Here is a 16,685-nt window from a genome sequence, read left to right as displayed (position 1 = left end):
AGGTTCTGCCAAGCGAGAAAGGGCTGAGCTGGGTGGACTCTGCATTGCAAGGGTTAAAGGGAAGTGAGCTGCCTTCCTAGAGAGGACAGGAAGCAAGGGGGGGCCAGGTCCTCCAGAGCCAAGGCCCCTCCCTCCCCAGTCCTTTCCTGCAAGGAAGGGGGGTGTTGCTTTGTGTCTCTCCTGCAAGGGCTGCCTCGCTTCCCCCTCCCGGGATCTGGTGAGTCTCCTCTCTCTCCCCCCAGAGGGTGCAGTGGGGAGACGGGGGGGGGGGGGGTCCCAGGGCTGCAGCCGGGGAGGATGCCTGGGGGGCCTGATCCGGGAGGGGCCAGGTCTGCCACACTCTCCTTCCTGGAGATCAGAGGATCCCAAACTCATTTGCCCCCCCCCCCTTTCAGAAAAGATCTCCCTTCTTCAAACAAAGGAGTCCCTGGGACTTTAACTCTGTGTGACATCGCTCAGCCTCACTGCACAACAGAGGAAACATCTGCAAATGGTTTTCCAAAGCTGGACGAGGAGGTGGACTAGCCCCCCCTCCAAAAAAAAAAAAGGTGGGAAAGAGAGGCCAGGAATAAAGAGAGGGATCCCAGCCCAGAGTCTGGCTGCTGCATTGGGGACCAGTTTCCCAGTGTCTCCCAGGGCAGCTCCCCACGGAGGCCACTGCAGCAATCCCCTCGCACCCAGAGCAGGGCATCCCAGGACCACATCCTCTCTCTCCCAAAGGGATTGTTGCTGGCAAAGCAGCCGGAAATGGGCGCTGCTACTCACTGAGCCTCCAGGGACCTTGGCATCAATGTCTGTCTGTGTTAAGCTATCTATTAGAATACTAATACTAAATTACCCACCTAAATTTCAAAGGAGATGTCTTTGGCACAACTCCCTTGGCCCTCAGCCGGTTGGCCCTCAGAGCAAAGAAAAAGGGACCCCACCCCAGGAGTCTGTCTGGAGAGCGGCAGAGAGTCCAAGTGCATGAAAAGGAGACAGCAGCAGGGGAGTGGGGGTGGGGGGAAGCAACTCATGAGGACCCCCGGATGAGGACCCCCACTAGAGCCAAGCATCCATTATTCACAAGATACAAATGACTCCCTTGTCAGTCAATTTCGACTTCATGTATTGACTGGAAGGCAGGAGAAACCAGACTGATTCATCTCCCAGAAATCCCTTCAGTTGCCTCCACATTTTGCATTTCTAGAAGGCTAGAGACATATTTCTTCTCCTTTTACTCCTCTTTCCCCCCAAAAAGATGGCTCATGGACTGGAATGCGGTGCAGTCCAGCCCTAGTTCCCAGCAAGACGTATCCATGCTTGCTCAGGGAACCTTTTTCTTCTCCTGATATTAGACAACTTTTGTAACAGAACAATGTCTTTGCTTTGTAGGATTTGCTAGAGCTTCTCATTAAGACAGACAGAACTTGGCAGAAGACCAAAGGGTTCCTTCCCATCTCTCAGAGGCTTCCTGAGAGCACAGATGGATGAGCGAGACACAGCTGGCCCTGGAGCAGGAAGAGGCCATGACATCCAAACTGGGAGCAGTGGGGGATTCTGGGAAAACTCTGTGCAGAAGATCCTGGGTGAGGAGGACACCCTCCGTTCAGAGGTGCAGAGCCAGCAGGTGAGGCAATTCTGCTGCCAGGAGGACAAAGGACCCCGAGAGGTTTGCAGCCGATTCTACCACCTTGACCGTCAGTGGCTGAAGCCAGAAAGGCACACGAAAGCTGAGATGCTGGACCTGGTGATCTTGGAGCAGTTCCTGGCTGTCCTTCCACCGGAGATGGAGAGCTGGGTGAGGGACTGTGGAGTGGAGACCAGTTCCCAGGCGGTGGCCCTGGCCGAAGGTTTCCTCCTGAGTCAGGCAGAGGAGAGAAAGCAGGTGAGAGAGACTTTCCTCTGGATACTCCCAAGGGGCTCCAAACAGGATGGAGAACATCCCATAATGCTCTACTGTTGGCCCATCCGTTTTCTGAGAAGACATCCATGGAATGAGATCTAACACCCTGAATGTTTTTGACTTTGTCATTCTTTTACTAATATTTCTCCCCATTCTGTTTTGAATCCTTGTTTTTTTTCAGGGGAATGATCTCTTTGCAGAAATGGACCTGGATTCCTGTGAGGCAGAGAGGCCTCCGTTGGAAACCAGAGAGAGGCCACTGGGTAAGGGGGAAGGTGGTGTTTCTCTGTTTGGTCTCATTCTGTTGGTTTTCCAACTCATCTGAGGGTTCTTTGTCACGGCTAAAAATTGGCCTCTGTTTCTTTAATGCTTAAAAAGCTGGGTCAGCATGAGTCAGCGGCCTGCACCGGGTTGTATATATAGAGTGAGAAATGTTAGTTTGGTTTGGGTTGGTTGGTTGGTGAAAGCTGGTAGTGTTGATGTGTGTACAGTGGTCAGTCGCTTTTGTGTACAGTTGGTCAGTCACTTTTGCAGAAAGGCTTTTAAGAATAAAAGCGGAAAGCACCCTGCAAGGATACTCTTCTTGTGGACTCTTTTATGCCAACAAGGGTCCGAGGACCAGGCTGAGGCAACAAAGGGAGGTCAGAACCCCCCTTTTTTTCCCAAACAATGACAGGTTATGGGCCCAGTGTTTCTGAGCTTGTGCAGAGTGCAAAACGACTGACAGCATCTGAGCAGGGAGCTGGTGAGTCCTGATGGTGTATGGAGCCAGTGGCTGTGCGTTGGAGCAGTTGGTGGCAAGCTGTAACTGTCTGCAGTGACGCTGGGGCAGCTAGGATCTGAGGATCAGGAAAGCACTCAGCATCGGCTACTGGAACAGTCTGAACTCCTAGAGGACCACAGTAGGCGACTCACAGAGCAGCTACACCAGTACTCTGCAAGGATACTCTTCTCGGGGACTCTTTTATGCCAACAGAACCTTTTTTTTTTATACAAACACTGATATTCTTTTCATCTTGTTTTGCGGGGAGACAGTTGGGAACAAGGGTCCAGAGGAGGGGAGATGGGTTTCTACACATCTAACATATGAAATGGGCACAAACCTCCAAATGCTTTGAGCAGGTAAGGCTTTCTGAAAGGTCCATCTGTAGTTAGAGATGCCCTGATTCACCTGTGAGAGTAGTAGGCACTCCTGGCGTCCTGTTTACATTTTTTCTCTTGCAGGTGACAGAATGATGCCAGCAAAACCTCCTGATCCGCCTTTTCATGGGGGCAGAAGGGAAGCAGCGGCTGTAGAACCAGATCAGGTCAGGGGAAGCTGCCTTGTGGGGACAGAGGCCGAGGGATGGAGCAATGTCATGGACTGGTTGGGCACAGAGGAATGGTGGGAGGAAGCAGCTGGGGAACCAGGAAGGGAAGATGGCTCAGAGCCCAAGGAGTGGAGGTGGAAGAAGGATGAGAGGTCAGAGGGAGAAACCTGGGAAGAGGAGGTGTCAGAAGCTGAAGGGGTAGCAGGGCTTAGTGAGCTGGGAGACACTGTGGCAGAATGCAGTGCAGAATCAGAGGCAAAAGAGGAAGGAGGCGAGTGGGAGAGGAAAGTCGAGAGGCAGAGGTGAGTCAGGAGAAGGAGGAGCCATCGGTGGCTCCCTCTCCTTCTGCCAGAAGCCACCCTCCCTGCTTGTCTCTCAGAGCCAGGAGACCCCCTGCGTTGCAGGAATCTCTGCTAGATTATGCAAACTTACAGACCCTCTGGGAATGAGCTGCTGTTCTCATGAGGCCCGAAATTCAGCCAAGTCTGTGAATACCGTGTTCTTGGTAAGAAAGTGTGAACTCCAGCTGTGTACTGTGGGATTTCCTACCCATAGAACTCTGACACCAGCCTTCTGAATTTCGCCAGTAGGATTCATCTGTAGTTGCAGTTTTCATGGAATCCTAGAGTTGAAAGGGACCCCAAGGGTCATCAAGTCCAACCACCTGCGTTGCTAGATCTTCCAAGACAGATGGCCATTCAAAATTGTTGCTGTTGTTGATGTTTAGTCGTTTAGTCGTGTCCGACTCTTCGTGACCCCATGGACCAGAGCACGCCAGGCGCTCCTGTCTTCCACTGCCTCTTGCAGTTTGGTCAGACTCATGTTTGTAGCTTCGAGAACACCATCCAACCATCTCGTCCTCTGTCGTCCCCTTCTCCTTGTGCCCTCCATCTTTCCCAACAACAGGATCTTTTCCAGGGAGTCTTCTCCTCTCATGAGGTGGCCAAAGGATTGGAGCCTCAACTTCATGATCTGTCCTTCCAGTGAACACTCTGGGCTGATTTCCTTAAGAATGGATACGTTTGATCTTCTTGCAGTCCATGGGACTCTCAAGAGTCTCCTCCAGCACCATAACTCAAAAGCATCAATTCTTCGGTGATCAGCCTTCTTTATGGTCCAGCTCTCACTTCCATACATCACTGCTGGGGAGACCATGGCTTTAACTATACAGACCTTTGTTGGTAAGGTGATGTCTCTGCTTTTTAAGATGCTGTCTAGGTTTGCCATCGCCTTTCTCCCAAGGAGCAGGCGTCTTTTAATTTTGTGACTGCTGTCACCATCTGCAGTGATCATGGATCATGGAGTGGCCATGATCTTCGTTTTTCTGGTATTGAGCTTCAGACTATATTTTGCGCTCTCCTCTTTCACCCTCATTAAAAGGTTCTTTAATTCCTCCTTACTTTCTGCCATCAAGGTTGTGTCATCTGCATATCTGAGGTTGTTGATATTTCTTCCGGCGATCTTAATTCCGGCTTGGGATTCATCCAGCCCAGCCTTTCGCATGATGAATTCTGCATATAAGATAAATAAGCAGGGAGACAATATACAGCCTTGTCGTACTCCTTTCCCAATTTTGAACCAATCAGTTGTTCCATATCCAGTTCTAACTGTAGCTTCTTGTCCCACATTGAGATTTTTCACGAGACAGATGAGTTGATCAGACATTCCCATTTCTTTAAGAACTTGCCATAGTTTGCTGTGGTCGACACAGTCAAAGGCTTTTGCATAGTCAATGAAGCAGAAGTAGATGTCTTTCTGGAACTCTCTAGCTTTCTCCATAATCCAGCGCATGTTTGCAACTTGGTCTCTGGTTCCTCTGCCCCTTCGAAATCCAGCTTGCACTTCTGGGAGTTCTCGGTCCACATACTGATTAAGCCTGCCTTGTAGAATCTTAAGCATAACCTTGCTAGCGTGTGAAATGAGTGCAGTTGTGCGGTAGTTGGAGCATTCTTTGGCACTGCCTTTCTTTGGGATTGGGATGTAGACTGATCTTCTCCAATCCTCTGGCCACTGCTGAGTTTTCCAAATTTGCTGGCATATTGAGGGTAGCACCTTAACAGCATCATCTTTTAAAATTTTAAATAGTTCAGCTGGAATATCATCACTTCCACTGGCCTTGTTATTAGCAGTGCTTTCTAAGGCCCATTTGACTTCACTCTCCAGGATGTCTGGCTCAAGGTCAGCAACCACACTACCTGGGGTGTACGAGACATCCATATCTTTCTGGTATAGTTCCTCTGTGTATCTGTGTATTCTTGCCACCTCTTCTTGATGTCTTCTGCTTCTGTTAGGTGCTTTCCACTTTTGTCTTTTATTATGGTAATCTTTGTACGAAATGTTCCTTTCATATCTCCAATTTTCTTGAACAGATCTCTGGTTTTTCCCATTCTATTGTTTCCCTCTATTTCTTTGCATTGCTCGTTTAAGAAGGCCTTCTTGTCTCTCCTTGCTATTTTTTGGAAATCTGCATTCAATTTCCTGTATCTTTCACTATCTCCCTCGCATTTTGCTTGCCTTCTCTCCTCCGCTATTTGTAAGGCCTCGTTGGACAGCCACTTTGCTTTCTTGCATTTCCTTTTCATTGGGATGATTTTAGTTGCTGCCTCTTGTATAATGTTACGAGCCTCCATCCATAGTTCTTCAGGCACTCTATCCACCAAATCTAAATCCTTAAACCTGTTCCTCACTTCCACTATGAATTCATAAGGGATTTGACTTAGATTGTATCTTACCTGTCCAGTGGTTTTTCCTACTTTCTTCAGTTTAAGCTTGAATTTTGCTATAAGAAGCTGATGATCTGAGCCACAGTCAGCTCCAGGTCTTGTTTTTGCTGACTGTATAGAGCTTCTCCATCTTTGGCAGCAGAGAATATAATCAATCTGATTTTGATGCTGCCCATCTGGTGATGTCCATGTGTAGAGTCGTCTCTTGTGTTGTTGGAAAAGAGTGTCTGTGATGACCAGCTTGTTCTCTTGGCAGAACTCTATTAGCCTTTGCCCTGCTTCGTTTTGAACTCCAAGGCCAAAATTGCCAGTTGTTCCTTTTATCTCTTGACTCCCTACTTTAGCATTCCAATCCCCTATAATGAGAAGAACATCCTTCTTTGGTGTCATTTCTATAAGGTGTTGTAAGTCTTCATAGAATTGGTCAATTTCAGTTTCTTCAGCGCCAGTGGTTGGTGCATAAACTTGGATTACTGTGATGTTAAAAGGTCTGCCTTGGATTCGTATCGAGATCATTCTATCATTTTTGAGATTGCGTCCTAGTACAGCTTTTGCCACTCTTTTGTTGACTATGAGGGCCACTCCATTTCTTTTACAGGATTCTTGCCCACAGTAGTAGATGTGATGGTCATCCGAACTGAATTCGCCCATTCCCATCCATTTTAGTTCACTGATGCCCAGGATGTCAATATTTATTCTTGCCATCTCATTTTTGACCACATCCAACTTACCAAGGTTCATGGTACTTACATTCCAGGTTCCTATGCAATATTTTTCTTTACAGCATTGGACTTTCCTTTCGCTTCCAGGCATATCCGCAACTGAGCGTCCTTTCGGCTTTGGTCCAGCCGCTTCATCAGCTCTGAATCTACTTGTACTTGTCCTCTGCTCTTCCTCAGTAGCATGTTGGACGCCTTCCGACCTGAGGGGCTCATCTTCCAGCGTCATAACTTTTATATGCCTGTTGTCTTTGTCCATGGAGTTTTCTTGGCAGGGATACTGGAGTGGCTTACCGGTTCCTGCTCCAGGTGGATCACGTTTGGTCAAAACTCTCCACTATGACCTGTCCATCTTGGGTGGCCCTGCACCACATAGCTCATAGCTTTTCTGAGTTATTCAAGCCCCTTCGCCATGGCAAGGCAGTGATCCATGAAGGGGGCCATCCAAAATAGGCTTATATTATTTCTAGACTGATCACTGAATGCAAAAATTGGTTTCTAAGCAGTGGACAAATGAGAACAAATAGTGGCCTGGATTCACCTAACCAGCGCCATCCGCTGGAAAATGGAGCCTGCCCCCCATTCCTCCCCTCCCCCTCTCCATGCCCCCATGAACCCCTTGAATTTGGCCCTAGGGCATTGGGAGGGAACCTCCCCAGAACAACTCACGAGGAGAGGAGAAAGTGGATCCTTCCATCGGGGAAACTGGAATGCTTGCGTAGGCAGAGTGACTTGAAAACCACAAGGTGGAGTACCACCTATTTGCACAAAGACGGATACCCATAATTAAAAGGCAGAATAAAATAAGCATCCATAAATAAAATGTGCAGCTAGCAATCCTATTGAAACAACACCGCAACCCAGCCAGATGGGCGGGGTATAAATAATAAATTATTATTATTATTATTATTATTATTATTATTATTATTATTATTATTATTTACAGGAAGGAAACAACAGAGCATTGTGTAGCAGATCATATTTCTGCTGTCTCAGAGGAGGACATTTCCCTTTTTCTTTTAGGGTCCAGTCTGCTTTGAAGATGTCACCATTCGTTTCACGGACGAGGAGTGGGCGTTCCTGGATCCTGACCAGAGAGCTCTGCATCAGGACGTCATGGAGGAGACTCGTGGGATCGTGGCCTCTCTTGGTAAGGCTCCCTGTGGGATCATCATATCAGCCTGGAAATTCAAAACATACCTCTATGGAACCAACCTCATATATTTTCACAGAGCTCAACAGTGCCCCCTATAACACCTGGGAACCTAACACCCCCACAATAAACAGTAACTTACAGTTTTTTCTTTGAACAATCTTCCTCAAATTATTCCTTTTCCTACCACGATCAGGCTGCTCTGAACTGCCCAGGCCATCTTAAATGTCAGCTTCAGAATTGTTAGGAAAGATAAGTTGTGAGCTTTAGAGCTTACAGGGTTAACAGCTCAGAATGTCCTGCATCTGGGGAGGATCTTTCTCAACATCCAGGAAAGCTGTTTCTTCGTTCTTTCTGACTTTCGTTTTCTGCTGAGACATGGAAGACGCAACGTCTGCATCTTCCGATGGTTTATCTTGCTGAACATACAATAAAGCTTTCTAATTTAGAGGAACAGCAGTGTATTGGACTCTGAGTTCTGCAAGCTCACACACACAAGCAGCACTCACTGTGCCGCTCTGCTACAAGTCCAGGAAATGTGGAGCTTCAGGTTTTCTGTTTTTGTTTTTGCTCCTGTCAGTCTTGGGTTGACCAAAGAAACAACTGACAATGGAGATGGAGGGGATGCTATGGTTGGGCCAAACAAAATTCATCCCAGAGAGCTGTGGAAACGTACCGGACACCACATACGTAGCTTCAGGTTTTCTGGTTTTGTATTTGCTCCTGTCAGTCTTGGGTTGATCAAAAACATTAGGAAGAACTTCCTGACAGTAAGAGCTGTTTGACAGTGGAATTTGCTGCCAAGGAGTGTGGTGGAGTCTCCTTCTTTGGAGGTCTTTAAGCAGAGGCTTGACAACCATATGTCAGGAGTGCTCTGATGGTGTTTCCTGCTTGGCAGGGGGTTGGACTCGATGGCCCTTGTGGTCTCTTCCAACTCTATGATTCTATGAAAGAAATGACTGACAATGGAGATGGAGGGGATGCCATGGTTTGGCCAAACAAAATTCATCCCAGAGAAGAGCTAGACTTATTGAATCTCAGGTAGTAGTAGCAGTGATGATGATGATGATGATGATGATGATGATGAAGATGGTTTACAAACTTAATCTTTTCCAGAACAGAACTGTTCTCAAATCAATGTAACACTGTAGTAGAATCATAGAATCATAGAGTTGGAAGAGACCACAAGGGCCATCGAGTCCAACCCCCTGCCAAGCAGGAAACACCATCAGAGCACTCCTGACATATGGTTGTCAGGCCTCTGCTTAAAGACCTCCAAAGAAGGAGACGCCACCACACTCCTGGGCAGCAAATTCCACTGTCGAACAGCTCTTACTGTCAGGAAGTTCTTCCTAATGTTTAGGTGGAATCTTCTTTCTTGTAGTTTGGATCCATTGCTCCGTGTCCGCTTCTCTGGAGCAGCAGAAAACAACCTTTCTCCCTCCTCTATGCGACATCCTTTTATATATTTGAACATGACTATCATATCACCCCTTAACCTCCTCTTCTCCAGGCTAAACATGCCCAGCTCCCTTAGCCGTTCCTCATAAGGCATCGTTTCCAGGCCTTTGACCATTTTGGTTGCCCTCCTCTGGACACGTTCCAGTTTGTCAGTGTCCTTCTTGAATTGTGGTGCCCAGAACTGGACACAGTACTCCAGGTGAGGTCTGACCAGAGCAGAATACAGTGGCATTATTACTTCCCTTGATCTAGATGCTATACTCCTATTGATGCAGCCCAGAATTGCATTGGCTTTTTTAGCTGCCACGTCACACTGTTGGCTCATGTCAAGTTTGTGGTCAACCAAGACTCCTAGATCCTTTTCACATGTACTGCTCTCAAGCCAGGTGTCACCCATCTTGTATTTGTGCCTCTCATTTTTTTTGCCCAAGTGCAATACTTTACATTTCTCCCTGTTAAAATTCATCTTGTTTGTTTTGGCCCAGTTCTCTAATCTGTCAAGGTCGTTTTGAAGTGTGATCCTGTCCTCTGGGGTGTTAGCCACCCCTCCCAGTTTGATGTCATCTGCAAATTTGATCAGGATGCCCTTGAGTCCATCATCCAAGTCGTTGATAAAGATGTTGAATAAGACCGGGCCCAAGACAGAACCCTGTGGCACCCCACTAGTCACTCTTCTCCAGGATGAAGAGTAACTATTGATGAGCACTCTTTGGGTTCGGTCAGTCAGCCAGTTACAAATCCAAGCCAGTTACAAATCCAAATAATAATATTTTTTATTTATACCCTGCCCATTTGGCTGGGGTGCCCAAGCCACTCTGGGCAGATTCCAACACATATATAAACATGAAACATAAATAATAGTCTGATCCCATATAAATAGAACATTAACTTTAAAGTGAACTTCTCCTAGTAGCCAAAATTGTGGAAACCTTTTGTGAAAAGTGTATTTCTGAGGTTTGATGGCTCATAACACCACTTTTGTGTGGAGTAATACCATAAAATTATATAGCAATGAAGGATAATCTAATGAAGAATGTAATGAAAGAACTTTTATGAAGGAGTATTTATGAGAACAGCAGTCATACCCATTGGCAACCTTTAGCTTTAATTAAGGCCTTACAATGCCTTCCCATGATATGAACCAAGTTTTTAGTACTGCAGCTGTAATAAAGTGAAACCAAGATTAAATTATTGCCTCTGTTAATTGGACTTTATTGCTGGGTTGCTTCTGACTAACAAGTTTCTTTAGTCGGCTCCATAGATTTCTGATTGGGTTAAAGTTTGGGCTATTCCCAGGCCATTCCGGCAGTGAAATATCTTTATCTTGAAAGCACCTTTTGCACACAGCAGCAACACGACATGGAGCGGAATCCTGTTGAAATAGAAAATAGAATATATATATATATATGTGTGTGTGTGTGTGTGTGTGTGTGATGTTTCCAAGGGGTTGCTCGAGAGCAAGCAGGCAAATATCTCCCTGCTTAGCTGTGAAGCCTTGCTTTTGCTGCCAAAATAAACCTTATCCATCCGGATCGCCACTCTCCCGTGGCTGGCTCATTCGTTGGCAGAATCCGTGAGTGGGCGGTTCCTAAACTTTCCCCAGCAAAGCAGCTTCTTGACTCCCAGTCTGTGCCTCCCCTCTCTGCGCGGATGCTTTCTGCGCAAGGAGGGTGTGGGTAACAGAGGACCCCTCTCCTCCCCACTTTGCCCAGGCAGGTTGTCCTGGCACTGTCTTGCCTCTTCCGACTCCTGCAGCGCCGCTCCACTGGAGGCGTCTTTATTCTCCTCCGTTGAAGAGGAGCTGCTTCCCACGATCCCTGGAGGCTCTCTGTAATCCATTCGGCTTTTCCTCTCTCCCTCCTGAACCGAGGGCAGTTCCCTGACAACGTGCTTCAGCATCTGGGAAAAGATCACCTGAGGAACGCTTCAGTTTGCGCGCAAGTCTTTCATTTATGCATTTTAGGGCATTTACATCCCCATTAATGATGTAAATTTTGCCCACACCTTTTGCTGCCATACAACCCCAGATCAACACAATATCTGAGTGTTTCGTGGTCGGTGTAATGCAAGTGGATGTAAATCTTATCTGATTTGGGTCTCATTGCTCCAAATAACACTGTTCCATTGTTCAGCTGTCCAGTTAACATGGGTTTAATCTTTTCAACCTTTGCTTGTGAGATGACAATGGCTTATTCCTTAGAATTATAACATTTTGACCAGTCCTTGCACTCAACTTCACATTAAATTGCGCCATGTCATCTTGTATACACCCAGATGATTTTCTTCTGTCATGTAGGGACAGTCTCTCCACTCGTCCATCGTTACTTGCCTTTGTGCACCTTTCCCTGCCTTTACCGGTCTGATTTTATAGTGACTAAGTCTCCTGATACCTCTTCAAAAATATATAATGGCCAGTCTGGTTAAGTTTTTCCTTATCTTTCATCAGTTTCTTCATAACTGTAGCATTGTTCATTAAACAGTACAATTTTACATCGCTTTCTGGATGACCAGTCAACTCTTTGTGCCATTTCTATAATTTTATTATGTTTTACAAGAACACAAAAAAACCAACCACAAAAAGACACACAGTCAACCTAAGCAAGTTGTGCTTCCTTTTTCTGGTTATTTGGCTATAACATTAGATAGAATATGGGTAAATGAACAATTTCCGTTGATACATAATTGTATGATATTACTCCAAAAGAAGCAGTGTTATGAGCCATCAAACCTCTGAAATACACTTTTCTGCAAAAGTCTTCCACAATTTTGGCCACTACTCTATAGCAAACAAAGCAGCAGTCAACAACTCAACAAAATCTGATAATAAATATGTTGGTTATTGACAAACAACAAAGGTAAGAAACACACACTGAACTCCCTTAATTTCTTCTCCATTTGTTCTTGAGGCTCTAATCCCTTTTTGTCTCCATTGCAGATTATGATGAAATCAAGAACAAAGGTGACCACGATAAAATCCCCAGAGAGGAAAAGCCACGTGAAAATTTGGAGTGTGGAGAAAGCTGCAGTCAGCGCTCCCATTCCACTTCCCATCAACAAAATATCCTTGGAAAGAAACTCTATCAGTGTGTGGAAAGTGGAAAGAGCTTCAGTTCGAGCTCGGATCTCACTAAGCATCAGAGAATTCATACAGGGGAGAAACCCTATCAGTGCATGGAATGTGGAAAGAGCTTCAGTCAGGGCTCCTCTCTCACTAGGCATCAGAGAATTCATACAGGGGAGAAACCCTATCAGTGCGTGGAATGTGGAAAGAGCTTCAGTAGGAGCACCGATCTCACTTCCCATCAGAGAATTCATACAGGGGAGAAACCCTATCAGTTTGCGGAATGTGGAAAGAGCTTCAGTAAGAGCTCCAAACTCACTTCCCATCAAAGAATTCATACTGGGGAGAAACCCTATCAGTGTGTGGAATGTGGAAAGAGCTTCAGTCACGGCTCCTCTCTCACTAGGCATCAGAGAATTCATACAGGGGAGAAACCCTATCAGTGCGTGGAATGTGGAAAGAGCTTCAGTAGGAGCACCAATCTCACTTCCCATCAGAGAATTCATACAGGGGAGAAACCCTATCAGTGTGTGGAATGTGGAAAGAGCTTCAGTCACGGCTCCCATCTCACTAGGCATCAGAGAATTCATACAGGGGAGAAACCCTATCAGTGCATGGAATGTGGAAAGAGCTTCAGGAAGAGGTCCTCTCTCACTTCCCATCAAAGAATTCATACTGGGGAGAAACCCTATCAGTTTGCGGAATGTGGAAAGAGCTTCAGTAAGAGCTCTAAACTCACTTCCCATCAAAGAATTCATACTGGGGAGAAACCCTATCAGTGTGTGGAATGTGGAAAGAGCTTCACTTATAGCTCCAAACTCACTTCGCATCAAAGAATTCATACTGGGGAGAAACCCTATCAGTGTGTGGAATGTGGAAAGAGCTTCAGTCAGAGCTCTGATCTCACTTCCCATCAAAGAATTCATACTGGGGAGAAACCCTATCAGTGTGTGGAATGTGGAAAGAGCTTCAGGAAGAGCTCCTCTCTCACTTCCCATCAAAGAATTCATACTGGGGAGAAACCCTATCAGTGTGTGGAATGTGGAAAGAGCTTCACTGAAAGCTCCACTCTCACTTCGCATCAAAGAATTCATACTGGGGAGAAACCCTATCAGTGTGTGGAATGTGGAAAGAGCTTCGTTCATAGCTCCAAACTCACTTCCCATCAAAGAATTCATACTGGGGAGAAACCCTATCAGTGTGTGGAATGTGGAAAGAGCTTCAGTAAGAGTTCCTATCTCACTTCGCATCAAAGAATTCATACAGGGGAGAAACCCTATCAGTGTGTGGAATGTGGAAAGAGCTTCAGTCAGAGCTCCAATCTCACTTCGCATCAAAGAATTCATACAGGGGAGAAACCCTATCAGTGTGTGGAATGTGGAAAGAGCTTCACTGATAGCTCCAAACTCACTTCCCATCAAAGAATTCATACTGGGGAGAAACCCTATCAGTGTGTGGAATGTGGAAAGAGCTTCAGTAAGAGTTCCTATCTCACTTCGCATCAAAGAATTCATACAGGGGAGAAACCCTATCAGTGTGTGGAATGTGGAAAGAGCTTCAGTCAGAGCTCCAATCTCACTTCGCATCAAAGAATTCATACAGGGGAGAAACCCTATCAGTGTGTGGAATGTGGAAAGAACTTTCATCACAGCCACAATCTCACTTCCCATCAAAGAATTCATACAGGGCAGAAACCCTATCAGTGTGTGGAATGTGGAAAGAGCTTCAGGAATAGGTCCTCTCTCACTTCCCATCAAAGAATTCATACTGGGGAGAAACCCTATCAGTGTGTGGAATGTGGAAAGAGCTTCACTGAAAGCTCCTCTCTCACTTCCCATCAAAGAATTCATACAGGGCAGAAACCCTATCAGTGTGTGGAATGTGGAAAGAGCTTCAGTCAGAGCTCTGATCTCACTTCCCATCAAAGAATTCATACAGGGGAGAAACCCTATCAGTGTGTGGAATGTGGAAATAGCTTCAGGAAGAGGTCCTCTCTCACTTCCCATCAAAGAATTCATACTGGGGAGAAACCCTATCAGTGTGTGGAATGTGGAAATAGCTTCAGTCAGAGCTCCCATCTCACTTCCCATCAGAGAATTCATACAGGGGAGAAACCCTATCAGTGTGTGGAATGTGGAAAGAGCTTCACTCATAGCTCCAATCTCACTTCCCATCAAAGAATTCATACAGGGGAGAAAACATATTAGTGTGTGGAATGTGGAAAGAGCTTCTGGAGGAGCTCCAATCTCACTTTCCATCAAAGAATCTATACAAAGGTCGGAAAAACCATTAAACATGTTTAGGAACCAGACAAATCTCCACCTTTGGCTGATTAACATTGGTTTTGTGTTTTTATCTTGTGTTTTTATGTTGTAACATTCCTGAGACATGTGGGTGTAGGGACTAGGCACCAACTCTTAAAGCCCATGGGGTCTTTGTCCCCCAATAAAATATCTGAGGGGGCCACGCCCCAGGGTTCCCCCCCCCAAACACAACCTTTTATTCTTCCACAACTTGCCATACAATTTCTCTTTGAATTTTCCCTCAATAAATAAATAAATAAATAAATAATGTACACAGGTCACAAGAAAATCAAAATACAAGAAAATACAAAGGTGGACAGGTCCCATATTTGCAGGCCAAACGCAAAAGTTGCTTTGAAGCAGGGTTTCCCAAACTTGGGTTCCCAGCAGCTCCTGGACTACAGTTTCCATCATCCCTTTCCATTAGTCCTGCTAGCTAGGGATGATGGGAGTTGTAGTCCAAAAACAGCTGGAGACCCATGTTTGCTCTAAAGGGAAGGTAGGCTGGCCCTGTGACACCCTCTGCTGGCTAATTGGAATTTATAGATAACAAAACTGAAGTTTATCGGCACTTGAACCTCTAAGGAGCTTCTAGGTGTTTTCTGCACCACCTAGAGTACCCACAGAATTGTGGCTTCTACTGGCAACACACATAGGAGAACAAATGAAAGACAAACACAATGGACAGGAAAAAACCTTGAAAGGATGATACCAAATGGACACAGGTAGGGGAGATGGAATGCTAGAAGTGTTCTCTGGGGCAAGGGGAGCTGCTGGAAATTGAACTACGGGCTCAAAATATTACTTTTTTAAAAAAATCACTGCCATTATAGGCATTGCCATTCAAATGATGTGCATGTATCATGTGATTGATTGTGTAAGGAGGGCCTTACCTGGCCCCCCCACCAATATTTTATTCAAGTCAGCATCACTGCTTGAGAAGTTCAGGATGTCTGAATGCAGGGTCAGGACACCCATGGAGACAAGTTATGTGAAACATAGTCAGCAAGTAGAATGCGCTGAGTTCAAAAATGCTGAGATTTTTCAGTCAGCTCTGGGTAGTCTGTTGTATCTGTCCCAGTGGAGCAGACCGGACATTGCTTTTGCTACCAATCTGCTCAGCAGGGAAGCTACAAACCCGAGTGTGAGTGCCTGGAATGGTATTTCTGTCTCCAGCTGTCAGCTAAAGGTGACGCCAAGCTGATGTGCAGGACAGATAGCAATTAGGCGAATCTGGCTAACAGGAAGTCCGTATCTGAGATGGTGGTAAGGTTTGGGGACTCTTTGGTTGGGTGGAAGTCCCGGTGTGCTGGTTCCGGGGGTTAATCAAGAGGCAAGGTCCAAGTCCAGCCCGTGGTCGATGAAGCAATATGAAGGCAGTCCCTTAAAGTTGAAGCTGTGTGCAGGGCAGGGTTCAGGGAGGGACTGACAACTACCAACATTGCCCCCGCAACTTGGGAGTGGGGCTGGCTGCCTTTTATATGTCCCAAGGCATAGGGTGGCTCTGATCCTCAGGTGACTCTCCTGGCCTGGAGGCGAGCACTCCTCCTGCAGGAACTTAATTCCCTCCGCCTCTCTGCCCTGAGCCTGTGCAGCTCAGGAGAGGCTGGAGGGGTACCAGACCCAGAGGCAACCCCAGCTTCCTTTGATGGGGCTGAGAGTGGAGCACCTGCAGGCAATGGGTCCTCAATCACCTCAGGAGCCAGAGCAGACTCAGCTGGTGCCTGCACCTGAGCATCCAGCACAGGTGGGGACCCTTCAGGCTCATGCCCCAACCCTGGCTCAGCTGGTTCTGGAGACGAGGAATCCTGTGCAGGTTGGGATTCCTTAGGTTCAGCATCTGAATCTGCATCCCAGGCTATCACACCCGGAAGCAAAGTCTCATTGCACTTTCCTTTACTAAAGCTGAATTCAGTGCGCTGTCTGAGCTTTGCAGGGAATTGGAATTCTATGTTTGGTTCAAGAAATCTGCAGGGATTGTTGTTTGCCTGTCACGGTGTGGGAGGACAATCAACCCTGTCTGAAGTTGGCAGAGTCTGGGCAGTTTAAGGCCAGGACCAAACACCTAGA

General features: G+C 46.4%; 3 protein-coding genes across 3 annotated transcripts in view; 2 read left to right on the top strand and 1 right to left on the bottom strand.

Moving 5' to 3' along the window:
- Window positions 1–14,623, top strand: part of LOC114595227 (uncharacterized) — a 56,517-nt gene extending 41,894 nt beyond the window's left edge. The window contains exons 3-5 of the mRNA XM_077927819.1: window positions 3,110–3,192; window positions 7,661–7,787; window positions 12,187–14,623. Coding sequence (XP_077783945.1) covers window positions 3,110–3,192; window positions 7,661–7,787; window positions 12,187–14,519 — 2,543 coding nt within the window. The 3' untranslated portion in view covers window positions 14,520–14,623. The remainder of the gene's footprint in view (window positions 1–3,109; window positions 3,193–7,660; window positions 7,788–12,186) is intronic.
- LOC114595223 (uncharacterized) overlaps window positions 1–16,685 on the bottom strand; it is a 646,585-nt gene that overhangs the window by 422,743 nt on the left and 207,157 nt on the right. The gene's annotated exons all lie outside the window — the stretch shown is intronic.
- Window positions 83–3,103, top strand: LOC144327608 (zinc finger and SCAN domain-containing protein 31-like). The gene is made up of 3 exons (XM_077927982.1): window positions 83–217; window positions 1,375–1,867; window positions 2,067–3,103. Exons 2-3 carry the CDS (start codon window positions 1,466–1,468, stop codon window positions 2,208–2,210), a joined length of 546 nt encoding a protein of 181 aa, XP_077784108.1. The 5' UTR covers window positions 83–217; window positions 1,375–1,465; the 3' UTR covers window positions 2,211–3,103.

The sequence above is a fragment of the Podarcis muralis genome, chromosome 4 (genome assembly GCF_964188315.1).
Source record: "Podarcis muralis chromosome 4, rPodMur119.hap1.1, whole genome shotgun sequence".
Lineage (NCBI taxonomy): Eukaryota > Metazoa > Chordata > Lepidosauria > Squamata > Lacertidae > Podarcis > Podarcis muralis.
The sequence above is the reverse complement of the archived record's forward strand: the minus strand, read 5'-3'. Positions and strand labels throughout refer to the sequence as shown.